Below are 16,389 nucleotides of genomic sequence, written 5' to 3'. Positions count from 1 at the left end.
TCTGTGTATCCTCCCATACTATACTGTAGATTTATGGTTCTGTGTATCCTCCCATACTTTACTGCAGATTCCTTATTATTTTGGGGTATCAGTTCTTGTCTTGCCTGAGACGAAAATAGTGGAAAGCAAGACAAAGGGATCAACAACGGCGTCAACAAATGTTAAGTTTTCTTCTTAAGTTATTATGATAGGAACTACTTATGATAGATCATTGATTTTTAATATAAAGTTGCATTACTATCAGTACATATCAGTTTGATGACTATTTTGAGGCCCTTTCCCTAGGCCATGGTCTAGTGAATTTGAACTAATTAGCAATTTTCAATGTTAAGTTTTCTGCTGAAGTCAGTTTGATAAGAACTACTTGTGATAGATCAATGGTGTTTTGTATAAAGTTGCATTACTATCAGTACAAATCAGTTTGACAACTATTTTGAGGCCCTGTCCCCTGAGACATGGTCCAGTGACTTTGAATTAATTAGCAATTTTCAATGTTAAGTTTTCTGCTTAAGTTAGATTGATAGGAACTAGTTACAATAGTCTACGATATTTTCAATAAAGTTACATTACTGACTGTACATCACAGTCTGTCGACCATTTCTACTCCTTGCCAACAAGATCATGGTCCAGCGACTTTAATAAGCAATGTTGCTGTCCATCAGATTGTCTTTTTCTGAATTTTATGCCGACAGGCAAGACATATTTTTGTGTCAACAATTTATTGTAAATTATGTGCTGTACCTGAACAACAAAATCAATGATTACTAATTTCCTGTATGAATATCTGCAGAATTTGTCAAAACCACTAAAAGAAGTATCCACTAAAATTCCTCATTTCTTGAATTGAAGAAAGTTAAAGAATAAACAAACAAATAACTAAAGATTGAGCCACAGGAACAACACCTACAGCCTGAGTTTATCTGGAAGGATCAACATTCCCTCCTCCACAGTTCATGTGTGACTCATATTACAATCTATAGATGATCATGAGTCATAAACATTGTTATGGTATCATATATTATCATTTGGCAAATGACTTGCTTAAACACAGAAGACATTGCCAATAAATATAAACCACTAGCATATATAATTTTAACCATTATTCATGACCAAGGGTGCAGATTGAAATGAAAACCAAATTTCAGGACAATTATAGACAAAACTGTTACATATGAAAACAGCAGACACAGATCCAGGATGTAAGGTTACTTAACTCACGACCCTAACAAAATTGGAAATATGATATATATAAATATAAAGAAATGCCGGATAAACTTGAGTAGACAGTAACCAAACAAAACAACCAAAGGGTTTTTGTTTACAATGGTTTTCTTTTATTTTTAATTAGTCATATTGTTTTAAACAGTGATTTTATATATATGATTAGTAATTTGTCTGTGATTTATTTTATCCAAATGAAACCAAAGAAAAACGAGAAAAATCATCTTGCTGTCACATTCCCCATGAGTATGGATGTGGCTGTAAGTCGCTTTTAATCAATCAGTCAATTGATTGATTGATTGATTTTTAATGATTAATTGATTTTTGGTTGCTTAATGTCCAGTGACAAATATTTCATGCATGTTAAGGACGAGAACAAATACACAATAAATACAATACAGGGGCAGATCCATCCATTTTTAAAAGGGGGGTTCCAACCATATGCCCCCATTCAAAAGCATTGATCGCCAAAAAAAGGGGGTTCCACCCCCTGGATCAGCCACTGCAATAGGTAGGTCCTGTAATAGAGACCGTTTGACGAAGGTTGGAAAAATATCAATCAATTGATTCATGTACATATAGATTTAATGGAAATGAAATTTACAAAGTTGTTTTATAAATTGTTCATTCCAGTTTTGTGGGCCTTCAATAATGAGCAAATCCCATTCCACAAAGCAAGCTATAAAAGGTCCGACATGACAAAATGTAAAATTCAAACAAGGAAAACCAACAATCTGATTTATGAACAAAACAACAAGCAAACACTAGTATGATATACAGCATCAAACGACAACCACTGAATTACAGGCTCATGACTTGAGACAGACACATACAGGGGGTTAAAGATGTTAGTTAGCACCCAATTCTCCCCAAAACACGAGACCGTCATTTAGCAGCATAACATAAGAACAAACTATAAAAAATCAGTTGAAAATGACTTGACTCCTCAGATTGATTCAAAGTACAAAAACGCTAAAGACACAAAGTACCAATCTGTTACTGAAAGCTAGTTCAAGGCCAATAACATCTAATAAAACATCATGTATCCAAGTCAATCTCAACACTTTAAATCTTAGTTACGATTTTACAAATGATGCATGGCCATTTCATAAAAGAATCACAACACTAAAGCCTAAAATTAAAGGAGTTTAAAACACTTTTCTACAATAGTCAAATAATATAGTCGAGTTGTCCTAGATAAGAAATATGATTATCTGTTGTCTTTATTGACGGTTTTATTAAACAAGTAACTTTCTTGAAAAATAAAAGTTTAATATAGATCATCTTCATCAACCAGGACAATATAAATATGTAAATAGGCCATTTAATAATAATAGTCAAATAATCAAAATTTTTCGGGAAAACTAAATTATTAAGTCATTGCACATGGTCTTCATATTCTCTATTTATACGGTGGTGGATCCATGTGTGATGTGGTCATCATTCCCCCTGTTGCCTGTCCTCCTGTTGTCATAGGCATTACATGTGGTTGTCCATATGATGATGGAGGTGGGTATGCCGGGTTCCCACCCATCGGTCCACCCGCTGCAGGACCAAAAGGAGAATAGTCTGGTGGCGGGTGTGAATATGGCATCCCATGATGTTGTAATCCACCGGTGTGCACTTAAAAAAAAGAAATATTTACGAATTGAATGCTTCTTTTTGTAAATTTATTGGGATTTAAAAGCGTCATACCCAACTATATCAGTCCTATTCAGGACCGATAACTCTGTCGATAAATATTGTCGGGTATACAATGTTGTTGAAATCAGAGCAATTGTATTATATGTCTCTGTTGAAATGTATACAATAACGAATTTTTTTACACAAGTTTAACTTGATATCGATTTATTGAATGAATGGATTTTGCTTAAAATATTGAATTAAAAAAATAAATAATAAAATCATATTCAATGAAATCTCGTTTAATTTTTTACGAAATAATACCATATCCATTTAAATTAAAATTTGAATCAAAATATTTCTTTAAAATAATTATAGAAACATAAATATTAGTTTGATTATCTTTTAAAGCAAAAATTATTTTTTTAAAGATTTTTTTTTTATAATATTCATATTTTCTTAAAGTTTATTATGATACATACTTTTTCTGGTTTGACACGGGGAAGAGAAGATATTTATTTGTACAGTTATGAAAACTTTTGTATATCACAAAATTTGAACTCTGGTAATACATGTATACACAGGATGTTTAATGTCACCTGGTTGCTTTTGGTTTGCACGTCTACCTGACAATATGTTGTTATGTAACATTACATCCAAAGTCAGAGTTCACCTGTTCGTCAAGTGATGGGATTTTGAAGGTATGGAATATTTATCTATAATAATTGTTGGGATTTTTTTCTCACTTGGGACGTAAATATTTTTTTGTTCTAAAAGGAATGTATAAATATATTTCTAAAGAAAGATAAATTATACAGAAAACAGGAAAAAAACCTTTTAAAAAAAGAAGAGAAAAACTTTTATTATAAATTTTATTGTTAACTATTTTCTGGTAACAGTATATCCTGGATATCTGTCAAAATAAAATGTTCCCGTGTCACACTTAAAATAATATTTTTTTAATCAATAAATTTTGAAATCAATCATATCGAAATATCACCAAAGAAAAAATAACAGAAACATCAGAGATTCTACATGAAAATTAAATTAAATCAAGGAAAGTCTTACTATACAAATCCTCGATTTGATGCAACAATTCCATATACATCATCCGCCATTTTGAAAAATCCCGAAATATTCACTTTTTTTAATCGATTTTTGACCAAAATTGCCCAGAAATTAAACTGTTTTAAATAGTATTTTTCGCCAGATATATGTTTGAATATACTTAATCGATTTGCAAAGTTTTATTTTTATTAACGGAATTTCTTTATTTGTTATACAAGTAGACATGGGTATCGGTACATTTAGCATTGAGTCAACGGAGAAATAACGAGAAAAAGTACATGTTTTTACGATTCTCCAGTAACCGAATTTAATCAAAAATTAAACTGTTAGGACCAACATTGTTTGATAGAAATATGTTTGAATATCAAGGATTGATTTGCAAAAGTTAGAAAACGGGTCAGGTTCATGAGAAAACTAAACTTTATTGAAGCACCTATGCATTTTATATGGGGCAATATAATACAAAATGGCGGCTAGTATACGTCACAAAAGTCACGTGATGTCTGACTTAGTTGGATATGTGACCGAAGTACATTTTGTATTTCCGCGCTTCATTCTATAAATATGCGCACGGTCAACGCTTTTACAACCCAATAAAATTACTAAAAGACGCATTCAATACTTATTATTACATTTTATTGCTAGGATCATGAAAACACGATTTCTATCAAGTTTTTCTTTTATTTACCTGTGCACTTTATTGTGGAAGCTCGTGTCATCATGAAAGTTACATTTCATTTTGTTTTGAAATGAAGGTCAATTCAGAATGACACGAGATTACTGTTATCCAATCAAAATAACGTATTATAATGAAACATACATGTAATGTAATTATAAATAATTGAAATAACCTTATTCATAAATTAACAAGAGTGCACACGCTGAAATGTCTCGCCTTCTTTACTAATCATTGATATTATGTTGATAGTCCTAAATATAAAGCTTTACTACAACTATCACATACACTTGACATGATCCAAGAAAATGAGGTCAAGGTCATATAAACCAAACAAGAAATACATCTACACCTTACAATCATTCAATACACTAAATATAGTTGAACTATTGTTTATAGTTTCTAAGATACATACTTAACCAAGAAAACTAAACATTGACCAATGAACCATGAAAATGAGGTCAAGGTCAGATGAACCATGCCAGACAGACATGTACAGCTTGCAATCCTTCCATACAACAAATATAGTTGACCTATTGCTTATAGTATTAGAAAAACAGACCAAAACACAAAATCTTAACACTGAGCAATGAACCGTGAAAATGAGGTCAAGGTCAAATAAAACCTGCAAGACTGACATGTACATTATAAAATATTTCCATACACCAAATATAGATGACCTTTTGCATATAGTATTAGAAAAAAAGACCAAAACTCAAAAAACTTAACTCTGACCACTGAACCATGAAAATGAGGTCAAGGTCAGAAGACACATGCCAGCTAGACATGTACACCTTACAATCATTCCATACACCAAATATAGTAGACCTATTGCATACAGTATAAGAAAAACTGACCAAAACACAAAAACTTAACTATAACCACTGAACCATGAAAATGAGGTCAAGGTCAGATGACACCTGTCAGTTGGACATGTACACCTTACAGTCCTTCCATACATCGAATATGCTAGACCTATTGCTTCTAGTATCTGAGATATGGACTTGACCACCAAAACTTAACCTTGTTCACTGATCCATGAAACGAGGCCGAGGTCAAGTGAAAACTGTCTGACAGGCATGAGGATCTTGCAAGGTACGCACATACCAAATATAGTTATCCTATTACTCATAATAAGAGAGAAATTAACATTACAAAAAAATCTTAACTTTTTTTTCAAGTAGTCACTGAACCATGAAAATGAGGTCAAGAACAATGGACATGTGACAGATAGAAACTTCGTAACATAAGGCATCTATATACAAAGTATGAAGCATCCAGGTCTTCCACCTTCTAAAATATAAAGCTTTTAAGAAGTTAGCTAACACCGCCGCCGCCGCCGGATCACTATCCCTATGTCGAGCTTTCTGCGACAAAATTCGCAGGCTCGGAAAAATCAGGAGAGTATCAACATACAGATGTGATCAATTTCAGTAATGAAAAAATTGTCTAAAATCTCATTTTTGTATATTTTACTGTTTCCATACGAAAGATTAAACCAATACACAACACACTTTTTACATGTCATTGTGATGTATTTCATGATAGTTGCATTCTGTTAATTTCCAAAACAAATGATTGAATCACATCTGCTTTTCCAATGTCGACCTTAACAAAATATACCGTGTTGAGAAATACCACTGAAATACTAAAGCCAAATTAATATATCCGTAATTGTGATTGATCGATCGTTAATGTTAATTTTCACGAGCTCAACAGAACACCTGTCAATCACTCATTGACATAATAGAACCTCGTTCAATTTTTCCGCGAGAATCTGCTTATTATTCATTTAAAATAAATTGTTAATTGTATTTTAAACTAGTTGTAAAAAGTGGTAATTTATGAGGAAGCTAACCTTCCTGTATGCTAGAAGTGCTTAAGGTTGGTCTGTTTAACAAGTTCATTATTGTAATAATAATGTTCGTGCTAATTAAGGAAACAATAAGACGGTAGAACATACCAATAGTGACTGTTCCAGCTTGTCGTTGTTGTCTCTGTTTTATTCTTTTTTGTTGATGTTTATGAGTGATGACACAGCAAACTATTATACCAATCACTATAGCAACGACAACCACTCCTCCAACAATTGACCCGGCTATTGTTCCAATACTGAAAAAAAAATAATTTCCAGGAAGGTCACTCGATCAACAATACTGACAATAAGCTATAAATATGCTATATTGTTAGGCGTTTGGCTTCCCGAACCTCTGGTCTCGAGCATATAACTCTGGGTTTGATTTTCGTTTCCTATCAATCAAACTCGTGCAGATGTTTATGATACCAAGGATTTATACAGTATTTAATTTACTATATAAATTTTTGATGATATCATGTTGGCTATACACATTCATCGGTACAGTTATGTTATTTATTTCATATCGGTTAGGAATTAGCTTCTCTTATTGGATAACAAGGGGCCTCATGACATTCTTTATTCTTTAGTAAAAAATTCCATCTGTCTTTAACAGAAAAAAACGGACCAGAAAACCGGTCGTTAACGGACTTTTACATGTTAAGGTGTAATACCACCATTGATTTTCCCCTATTAGTCTTTGTTAAATTTGCACTTTTCAAAAAAATGTGCAGAATTTATCTTTGTTTCAAATAAAGAAATACTTGGCATTAGTAAAGATTTATCCTGTCCAGTACTATAGAAAAAATTTCACATAACATTTCATTGCATATAAGAAAGTAACCATCACTGTAAGTTAACCAATCAAATTTTCCCCCTTTTTTAACCTGTGTACAAGCTTTAGTAACCATGTAACCTCAAGTTTCCAAAATATTCAATAGAAACCCCAAATAAAAAAATAATGGTGCTTTGAAATACCCAAGATATATGTTTATGACCCAGAAATGTTTTACTGCAATGAAATGTAGGATCAATTACCTGCAACTGTCAAATTCAAGGGAATATTTTTTTTCGACCTATTTTCGTTGCACAACCGGATGTGACGTACTATGATTTGGTGGTATTACACCTTAATGACCAGTGGGGCGTGGTTTCTCTGTTTAGAGTGATGTCCCTTTAGTAAAACGCAATCGCGATTCGTTAATTATAAAATCATAGAAAACTATATTTTTTATTCATATACTGAAATATTGAACTTAAATGAATGGCAGTGACTTATAGTTATCACTATGACTGGTCTTAACTCTTTCCTATAGAAATCGTACAATTACTCGAGTTTGCTTTGAACAATTTGAATTTATGAGAATTTTTAAAAACATGATTCCTCAATGAAATAATTTAAACATAATAGTTATTGAAGAACTGGTCATTATCGTGATACATGGACTGCCCGTAGGACAGTGGTATTGACTGCGACAGCGATAATGACCTCGCCTACGGCTCAGTCATTATCGCTTTCTTAGTCAATACCACCAGAGACATATTGTATTATATGTCTCTGATACCACTGTCCTGTGGGCAGTCCATATATCACGATAATGACCAGTTTTTCAATAACTATTATGTAAATCCAACACAGATCTAAGACAGTTCAGCCATGTATTGAACGTAAAAAAAGATGAAAGACCATGGGTATTGTTGTGGGTGTAGTCATGGTTGGAGAAATTTTCCTTTACAAGATAGAATACCATTGTTGATGAATTCATTTTTTGTTGAGTAATGAAGAATATGATGCCAAACTATAATGATTTACGACAAAGGCATATATTTGGTTGATATTTGACGAAATTGGCTTAATTTAATTCAAGGACAGCAAGTTGTTTTTTAAGATATCAAGTAAAAGCTGTTATGACATTATTAAATAGCTTTGTGATTTTTGTTAATAACATACATTATAAAGATTTTTAAATTGAAATTTCATTCTTGCCTATAAGAAATTTGGTCTTTCCATTAATGACATGTTTATCTTTGTAAACACTGTTTTTGTTTTCTGTATACCCATCAATTTTTAATGCTGCATACGAAACAAAGCTTTATATTTAACATCTATACATCCAGCTGCAGAGGATCCCATGACCTGGTCAATAACATCAGTGCATCGAAATGTTAAAAAAAAGTCAAATCTTACAAAGTTCATGAGTTTTACGTCTAAAAGATGTAACATTGGGCTATTTCCAAAATTTCCAAGACAGTGTAAATGTAAAAATACGACGAATCCCTGTAGGAGAATAACGTAACGAAGTTACCCGTCTACACGCCAGAAGTGTTAAAAAAAGTCGTATCAAGTTAATGGTCAAGAGCTAGTCACAATAATTTTCAGACTTCATTAACTGTGGTAACTTTTAAGGGTTATAAAAATGGGTTTACTATAATGGTAGTGATGTTTTTATGGTAAAACGCTAAGATTTGCTAAAAAAAAATATTAAAAAAATGCAAAACTTCATCAATATTGCTCATTGTGTGTATATCAAAATATTCAGACTTACTTGCTGCAACATTCTCGACTGTAATAATATCCACAGCATCCAGTACCACAATAGTAAAACGTTGTACCACCGTAGGAATTGCTGTAGTAATAACAGAAATCTCCACACGAACAACCTACAATACAAACATTTAAAACAAAGAGATAGAGATAAGTTCGTTCATTAACTATATGCCACTGGAAGTAAAGTAAGCAACAATCAATCAATCGATCATAATAATAACAATTGCCTTAAGTTAAATGAATAGAAACGTATATTTGCCAACCACCGTTCGTATGACAGCATGCCTGTCCTTTTTAGTACGAAAACTCAAACTAGTATTGCTTTTCTGTTAAGATAAAATAGAGAATGGAAATAGGGAATGTGTCAAAGAGACAACAACCCGACCATAGAGCAGAATACAGCCGAAGGCCACCAATGGGTCTTCAACGCAGCGAGAAAATCCTGCACACGGAGGCGTGCTTCAGCTGACCCCTTAACAAAAATGTGTACTAGTTCAGTGATAATGGACGTCAAACTAAACTCCAAAACATATAAATGAACTAAAATTAAAAAGCATACAAGACTAACAAAGGCCAGAGGCTCATGACTTGGGACAGGCGCAAAATTGTGGCGGGGTTAAACATGTTTTGTGAGATCTCAACCCTCCCCCTATACCTCTAGCCAATGTAGAAAAAACAAACATACAGCAATACACACAGCAAATCTCAGTTTAAAAGAAGTCCGAGTCCGATGTCAGAATAAGTAACAAACGAAACTAAGCAAAATGACAATGATACATAAATTAACAAAGGACTACTAGCAGTTACTGACATGCCAGCTCCAGACTTCAATTAAACTGATAGAAAGATTATGTTTTCATCATATGAAAATCAAGCACAATCCCTCCCGTTAGGGGTTAAGTATCATATCATCATATAATATATGAGAAGAACATAACCCGTATCATGCCATCAACTGGTTATAGAATAAATGTGTTTAATTCCGATGCAAAGACCCTATAAGTGAATCAATATTAACGCCAAAATATGCAACTTTAATGGCCTGACAACAGTATCGTAACTATATCCCTTCTTAATAAGTCTGTTTAAAGGTTTGGTTAGATTTTGAGGTGAATGCCGACATTTTTGTGCTTTGTAAAGAATATTAATTACCATAAAAGATTGGATGTGAAATACCTGAACGTATAAGATGTCAGCATGTTGATTTATATTTACGAATGATGTCCTTGTACCGATGATAAAATTTAGTAAATGTTTTGACTAGTTTGTGATATCAAAAACCCTGGTGTAATAATTTTTCAGTAATACATAGATTTCTTTCGTTAAAATCAAATACGTTGTTACATACACGAGCGAATCGAACAAGTTGAAATATATAAACACCATAAGATGGCGACAAGGGAACGTCACCAACTAAAAATGGATAATTAACAATAGGAAATGAAAAATATCATCTCTTTTATCATACATTTTGGTATTAAACTTCCAGTTAAAGATATTGATATCAAGATCCAGGAAAGGGCAGTGTCATTGTTAGTATTAGCTTTATTTAAAATCAGTTTAGCAGGATAAATCGCTTTAGTGTACATACTGAAGTCGAGGTGATATTCCTCGACAGAAAAACTGTGTGCAATATACAAATTTTATTATATGTAAGTATACGTTCTGAATTGAAGTTATTTTAATTTTTAATAGTTTGGGGTTTTTTTTGTCTATAAGTATACCTGTATATTTTTAGGGAATATTACCGATTTTACAGTAAAGGTTTACATACGATATTATAAAATAAGGAGATGCAAACACAGGCACTTGTCTCTGATTTTTTGCATATGTACCTTTATATTGCCGGTGGGTGCCAATAAGCCAACTATCCACCAGAGTCCAAATGACGTGAATTTGAACAACTATAGGTATCCGTACGGACTTCAACAATGATCAAAACCCACACCGTATATTCAGCTATATAAGACTACGATATAACAATTCAAACGAAAATATCAAAAGCTTAATATATTACAAAACAATAAACAAAACACAAATATGAAGCGGGCAGCAACTAATGATAGTTATTGCTTGAATAACAGGCTCCTGAATAGGGAGAGGTACACATATGATGTGGCTGGGTTAAACATGCACATTGCTTATTTGTTTTTGTTTTGTTTAGTTATCTCGATTTAAATAAGTCAACATGATAGTTTCTAAAGAAGTATAATTTATAAGCTACAGAAACGTTAAAGTTGCAAAATATATTATTAAAAAATCAATTTACAAACTGTACTCACCAGTTATGAAATAAAGGAATATCAAAAGAGATATTTGGAATGGTTCTAGCGCCATTTTGCAAGTGTTATATAGAGACTACAACTCAAATGGGAGAAGTTTTTAGTTTTTAAGCCTCTAATCAATTAAACTTAAAAGAATTAGGTCTTTAAATTTAGAAGTTTATAATTCAAAATATTAGCTTCGTTAGCTGTTGATCTCCAAATATTATTTTAATCTGTGTTCATGTCAGAAAAATTTATTAGGGCGTAAATGTCATTATAAAAATACAGTGTACTCTATATACAGTCGACCGAAATAACCGCTGATCTGCGTCTGCTAGCGACGCTTTTCGAATTCGTAATGAGCTTTCACTGGGATGTAAGTGCTAAGGACACGGATCTAAAAGTGATGAAAAAAGTGTTAAGCTAAAGTCAGCTATCTCCATTCTATCTATTTAAAGTGAAAGTTTTTGCTTATATTCTAGCATGAACCCTAAAGGTGCACAGATGAACTCCGAGTATTTCACCCGTGACAACAATTTATATTTGTTTCAATCATGTTTTTTTACCTTGCAAATTAATGTATTTATTCTTATGTAATCGGTGGACAACTGTTTGATGAGCTTTGATCGTGTTGTCAACATGGAACAGCAGATAAAGCACTTTTATTTTTTTCCTGAATTGGTTATCTGTGAGCATTTCATGTACATCCGTCCTGTTCAGCAAAGTGGGTTGAATGTATAATCGGATTATTTATGTCATTGAACTTGTCACAGTCAACAGACAATGGTATATTAAATTTTGCTTTCATATCAATGAACTTAACTGAAAGTCAGTGTGTATCTACGATATATCTTATGCCTTCCAAGCAAACAATTTAAAGTGTGATCATGACCTACTTTGTCTGACCAACATTGACATAAAGTGCACTCTAACGAAATTTTTACCCAATTGCTAAATGAAAAGGAAATTCAAATATATGAACATGATTTTCGATTTGAAAGAAAATTATGACTTACAAAACTTTTGAATTTTACTTTTATTACTATTAAAGTAGATGGGGAGTCTAAATTAAAATCCATAGAATTTTTTTAATAATTTGCCAAAATGTAGTTTATATCATGCTTTTTTTAAAAATATAATAAACTGTATGGGTCATGGGGCTTTTTTTCAAGCTGCAAGTTGTGCAAAAGTTGTCAGATTTAGTATATATTATGCATGGAAACTCCTTCTTTGGGTGATAAAAAAAGAAAACTAAACCATAGAATTTAAAGATAAAATATGAGAAATAGCTCTTATATTGTGCTTTCAGAAGATAAAAAGAAAAAGTGGGGCCATGAGACTCGCTTTCTTGCAACAAAACAAAATAGGTTAATCCAAGCACATTCATTTAGAAAAGTAACTTTAACTGAGTTATCTTCCCTAAAATGGCAAATCTCAGTGACTGAAAATTAATTGAAACAAAATGTATTCTGTATTTGTAAGAAACAGTTGTAAAAGTGTTATAAACCAAATTATTTTCTTCATTCAGTTGAAAAGTGTAACAAATGAATTACATTCTTCTCTCGAAATTTGCCCATTTCATTAAAGATCTAGACCGACTGTTTCCTGCTATTTACAATCCAAAATGGAGGAAGACATCCGATCTACCTTAAAGGGCTGTGTATAATAGATTGCATTTCGGTATGAAATTATGTTATTTAGATTCAAATGCAAACTCGTGAATGACATAAAAGTTACATTTCTTTCATTTCCATGTGGGAAAAGAAACAACCTGACCACTGGAGCGTAAAAACAAGATCACGGCCTTATATGACATAGATTTCAGGCTGAGATATACTTCTCACATACAAATTATTGTTCAATCATCATGTCATTTACTGGAGAACAATCAGGACAATTAGACATATAACAGATGGACATACACATCTCATATACCATATTGATGATCTATGATGTATAATTCAGGGGCGGATTCAGGCGGGGGCGTGGCGGGCGTGCCCCCTAAAATTTGCAAAGCATGGGTTGTCCTCAGCTTAATAAAGAATATTTCGATAATTTTACCTAAAAAAAAATTAAGTTTGCGCCCCCTAACCTTAAATCCTGGATCCACCTCTGTAATTACTGAATTTAGTACAATTAATCTGACACTGGAACCTGGGACTATTATGCTAATAGTATAATAGTCCAAGCTGGAACGTGAAATTTAGGTTATGGTCAGGCGCAAATCAATGGATGAGTATGTCTTTTCATCAACCTTCTATAGCATTTTGCCAATAGTGCACACGCTGAAATGTCTCGCCTACTATACTGACCATGCAATGATTTTATGTTGATAGTCCTACATATAAAGTTTTACTACAACATCACATTAACATTTACGATCCAAGAAAATGAGGTCAAGGTCAGATAAACCAAGGCGGAAATACATGTACACCTTTAATACAATCATGCCATACACAGAATATAAATGACCTATAGCTTATAGTATAAAAGAAACAGACCAAACAATGGAAATACCATATTGACCAATAAAACCATGGAAATGAAGTCAATGTCAGATGAACCCTGCCAGACAGACATGTACACCTTAAAATCATTCCATGCATCAAATATAGTTGACCTATTGCTTATAATATCTAAGAAACAAAGTTAACCAGGAAAAATGAACATTGACCAACGAACCATGAACATGAGGTGAAGATCATATGATACCTGCCAGACTGACATGTACATCGTAAAATATTTCCATACACCAAATATAGTTGACCTTCTGCATATAGTATTAGAAAAACAGACCAAAACACAAAAAACTTAACATTGAGCAATGAACTGTCAAATAAAACCTGCCAGACTGACATGTACATCGTAAAATATTTCCCTACACCAAATATAGTTGACCTACTACATACAGTATAATAAAAACAGACCAAAAAAAAACAAAACAAACTTAACATTGAGCAACGGACCGTGACAATGAGGTCAAGGTCAAATAAAACCTGCCAGACTGACATGTCTATCGTAAAATATTTCCATACACCAAATATAATTGACCTACTGCATACAGTATTAGAAAAACAGACCAAAACACAATAACTAAGCTATTACCACTGAACCATGAAAATGAGGTCAAGGTCAGATGACACCTGTCAGTTGGACATGTACACCTTACAATCATTACATACACCAAATATAGTGGACCTATTGCTTATAGTATCTGAGATATGGACTTGACCACGAAAACTTAACCTTGTTCACTGATCCATGAATTGAGGTCAAGGTCAAGTGAAAATTGTCTGACATACAAGAGGACCTTGCAAGATACACACATTCCAAATATAGTTATCCTATTACTCATAATAAGAGAGAAATTAACATTACAAAAAATCTTTATTTTTTTTTCAAGTAGTCACTGAACCATGAAAATGAGGTCAAGGATAATGGACAGATGACAGTCTGAAACTTCATATCATAAGGCATCTATATACAAAGTATGAAGCATCCAGGTCTTCTACCTTCTTCAATATTAACCTTTTAAGAAGTTAGTTAAAGCTGCCCCTGGATCACTTTCCCTATGTTGAGCTTTCTGCGACAAAGGTCAAAAGCCAAAGTCGCAGATGAGAAAAGATGCTTTGGACAAAGTTAAAATTCAAGTCACCTAAGAAATATTCATAATAATGCATTATTATCAATATTTAAAAATCCAAATAAATATAAAAATAAGAAGATGTGGTATAATTGCCAATGAGACAACTCTCCACCAGAGCCCAAGTGACATAGAAGCTAACAACTATAGGTCACTGCACAGCCTTCAACAATAAGCAAAACCAATACCACATAGTCCACTATAAAAGGCCACAAAATGGCAAATGTAAAACCATTCAAACGAGAACACTAACAGCCTGATTTATGTAAAAGCAACAAACGAAATACAAATATGATATACAGGTTGCATTTCTGTAAATATAGACAATGCAATTTCCCGTAGGAACTCCCTTTACAGCTAAAACTGTGCCACTTTTACTATGAAGTTTCGTGAAAAATTATATCCTAGATTGGAAAGTTGATATGCACTACTTTTTTATTCAAAGGTCAAAACATAGGGCTGTGCGGCATATTTTCAACATTTATATGCCCCGAACCTCGAAGAGTTTAAACTTATACTAAAGTTCTGTAATACCCCTACCTTCACTTTAGGTGACCCTCAGAATTCAAAATTCCCTGCAACCTTATGTAAATATACTGGTAACATTCCCAAGTCATGTCTTTATGAGACATATAGAGATCATATCTGGGAACCAGTATGTAAACAAACAAATTTTTAAAGAATTTGGAAACAAGACTTTAATAATTGTCAGCTTAACCTATGTGCATGTTTTCTGACATGTAATATCTAGAACCTGTTGGAAACTGTTCTGATAATAAATTGAAAGCATTTCAGAATACTATAAATATAAAGTTTAGTAGTTATTAATTCCAACATTCAAGATCATATAAAGTATCCAATCCTGCATCTGTCTCCAGTCCACATCTTACTGTATGCCTATTTATCAATAAAAGTTTACAGCTTCTGCCTCAAATGGTCATTTTAGAAATCCATTCACAAAAATATTATCTCTCACCATATACCTAACATATAATTTAGCTAATATATGAACTAGAAGTGTTTAAACAGAGCCATATTTGCAAAATTTGTATATGTAAAATTAACAGTCTGATGTATGAATTCACTAAAAGTTTTATAGAACTGACTGCTTACATCTTTTTTTTTTTGCATAGCTTCCAAGCACAGTTATTGTTTTCTATACAAAAGACATTTAAAATGATAAAAATCATAGCATTTACAGGTTAAATTATCTGTTTAATGACCCAGGGGTAGGCATTTTTCTGTTTTTTTGCCACTGGGGCCTCAAATTTGCTAAAAAATTCTGCTGTTTCTGTGAATATGGAATATTAAGTACAATGTACATATTTAGGATAGAACACACTATTGTTAGTTTTATTGAGGTATTTTTGCATTTCTAGCTTGTATTTTTTATGCCAGGTCACAAGAAAGCACATTCAGATATTACAGCTTCCTTTTGGGTTATCCACAGGACAAAAACACCGCAACAACAATTTTTAACAAGGATCTATG

At 32.7% G+C, this 16,389-nt stretch overlaps 1 protein-coding gene across 1 annotated transcript; it reads right to left on the bottom strand.

Annotated features, from left to right (window-relative positions):
- Positions 1-2,295: 2,295 nt before the first annotated feature.
- Positions 2,296-11,343, bottom strand: LOC127733321 (uncharacterized). The gene is made up of 4 exons (XM_052242701.1): positions 11,274-11,343; positions 8,990-9,104; positions 6,552-6,700; positions 2,296-2,844 (listed from the first exon to the last, which is right to left on the bottom strand). Exons 1-4 carry the CDS (start codon positions 11,326-11,328, stop codon positions 2,624-2,626), a joined length of 540 nt encoding a protein of 179 aa, XP_052098661.1. The 5' UTR covers positions 11,329-11,343; the 3' UTR covers positions 2,296-2,623.
- Between the last annotated feature and the right edge of the window lie 5,046 nt (positions 11,344-16,389).

The sequence above is a fragment of the Mytilus californianus genome, unplaced genomic scaffold (assembly GCF_021869535.1).
Source record: "Mytilus californianus isolate M0D057914Y unplaced genomic scaffold, xbMytCali1.0.p SCAF_3, whole genome shotgun sequence".
NCBI classification, from domain to species: Eukaryota; Metazoa; Mollusca; class Bivalvia; order Mytilida; family Mytilidae; genus Mytilus; species Mytilus californianus.
Note: the sequence above shows the minus strand (reverse complement) of the source record. Positions and strands in the feature narration are given on the sequence as shown.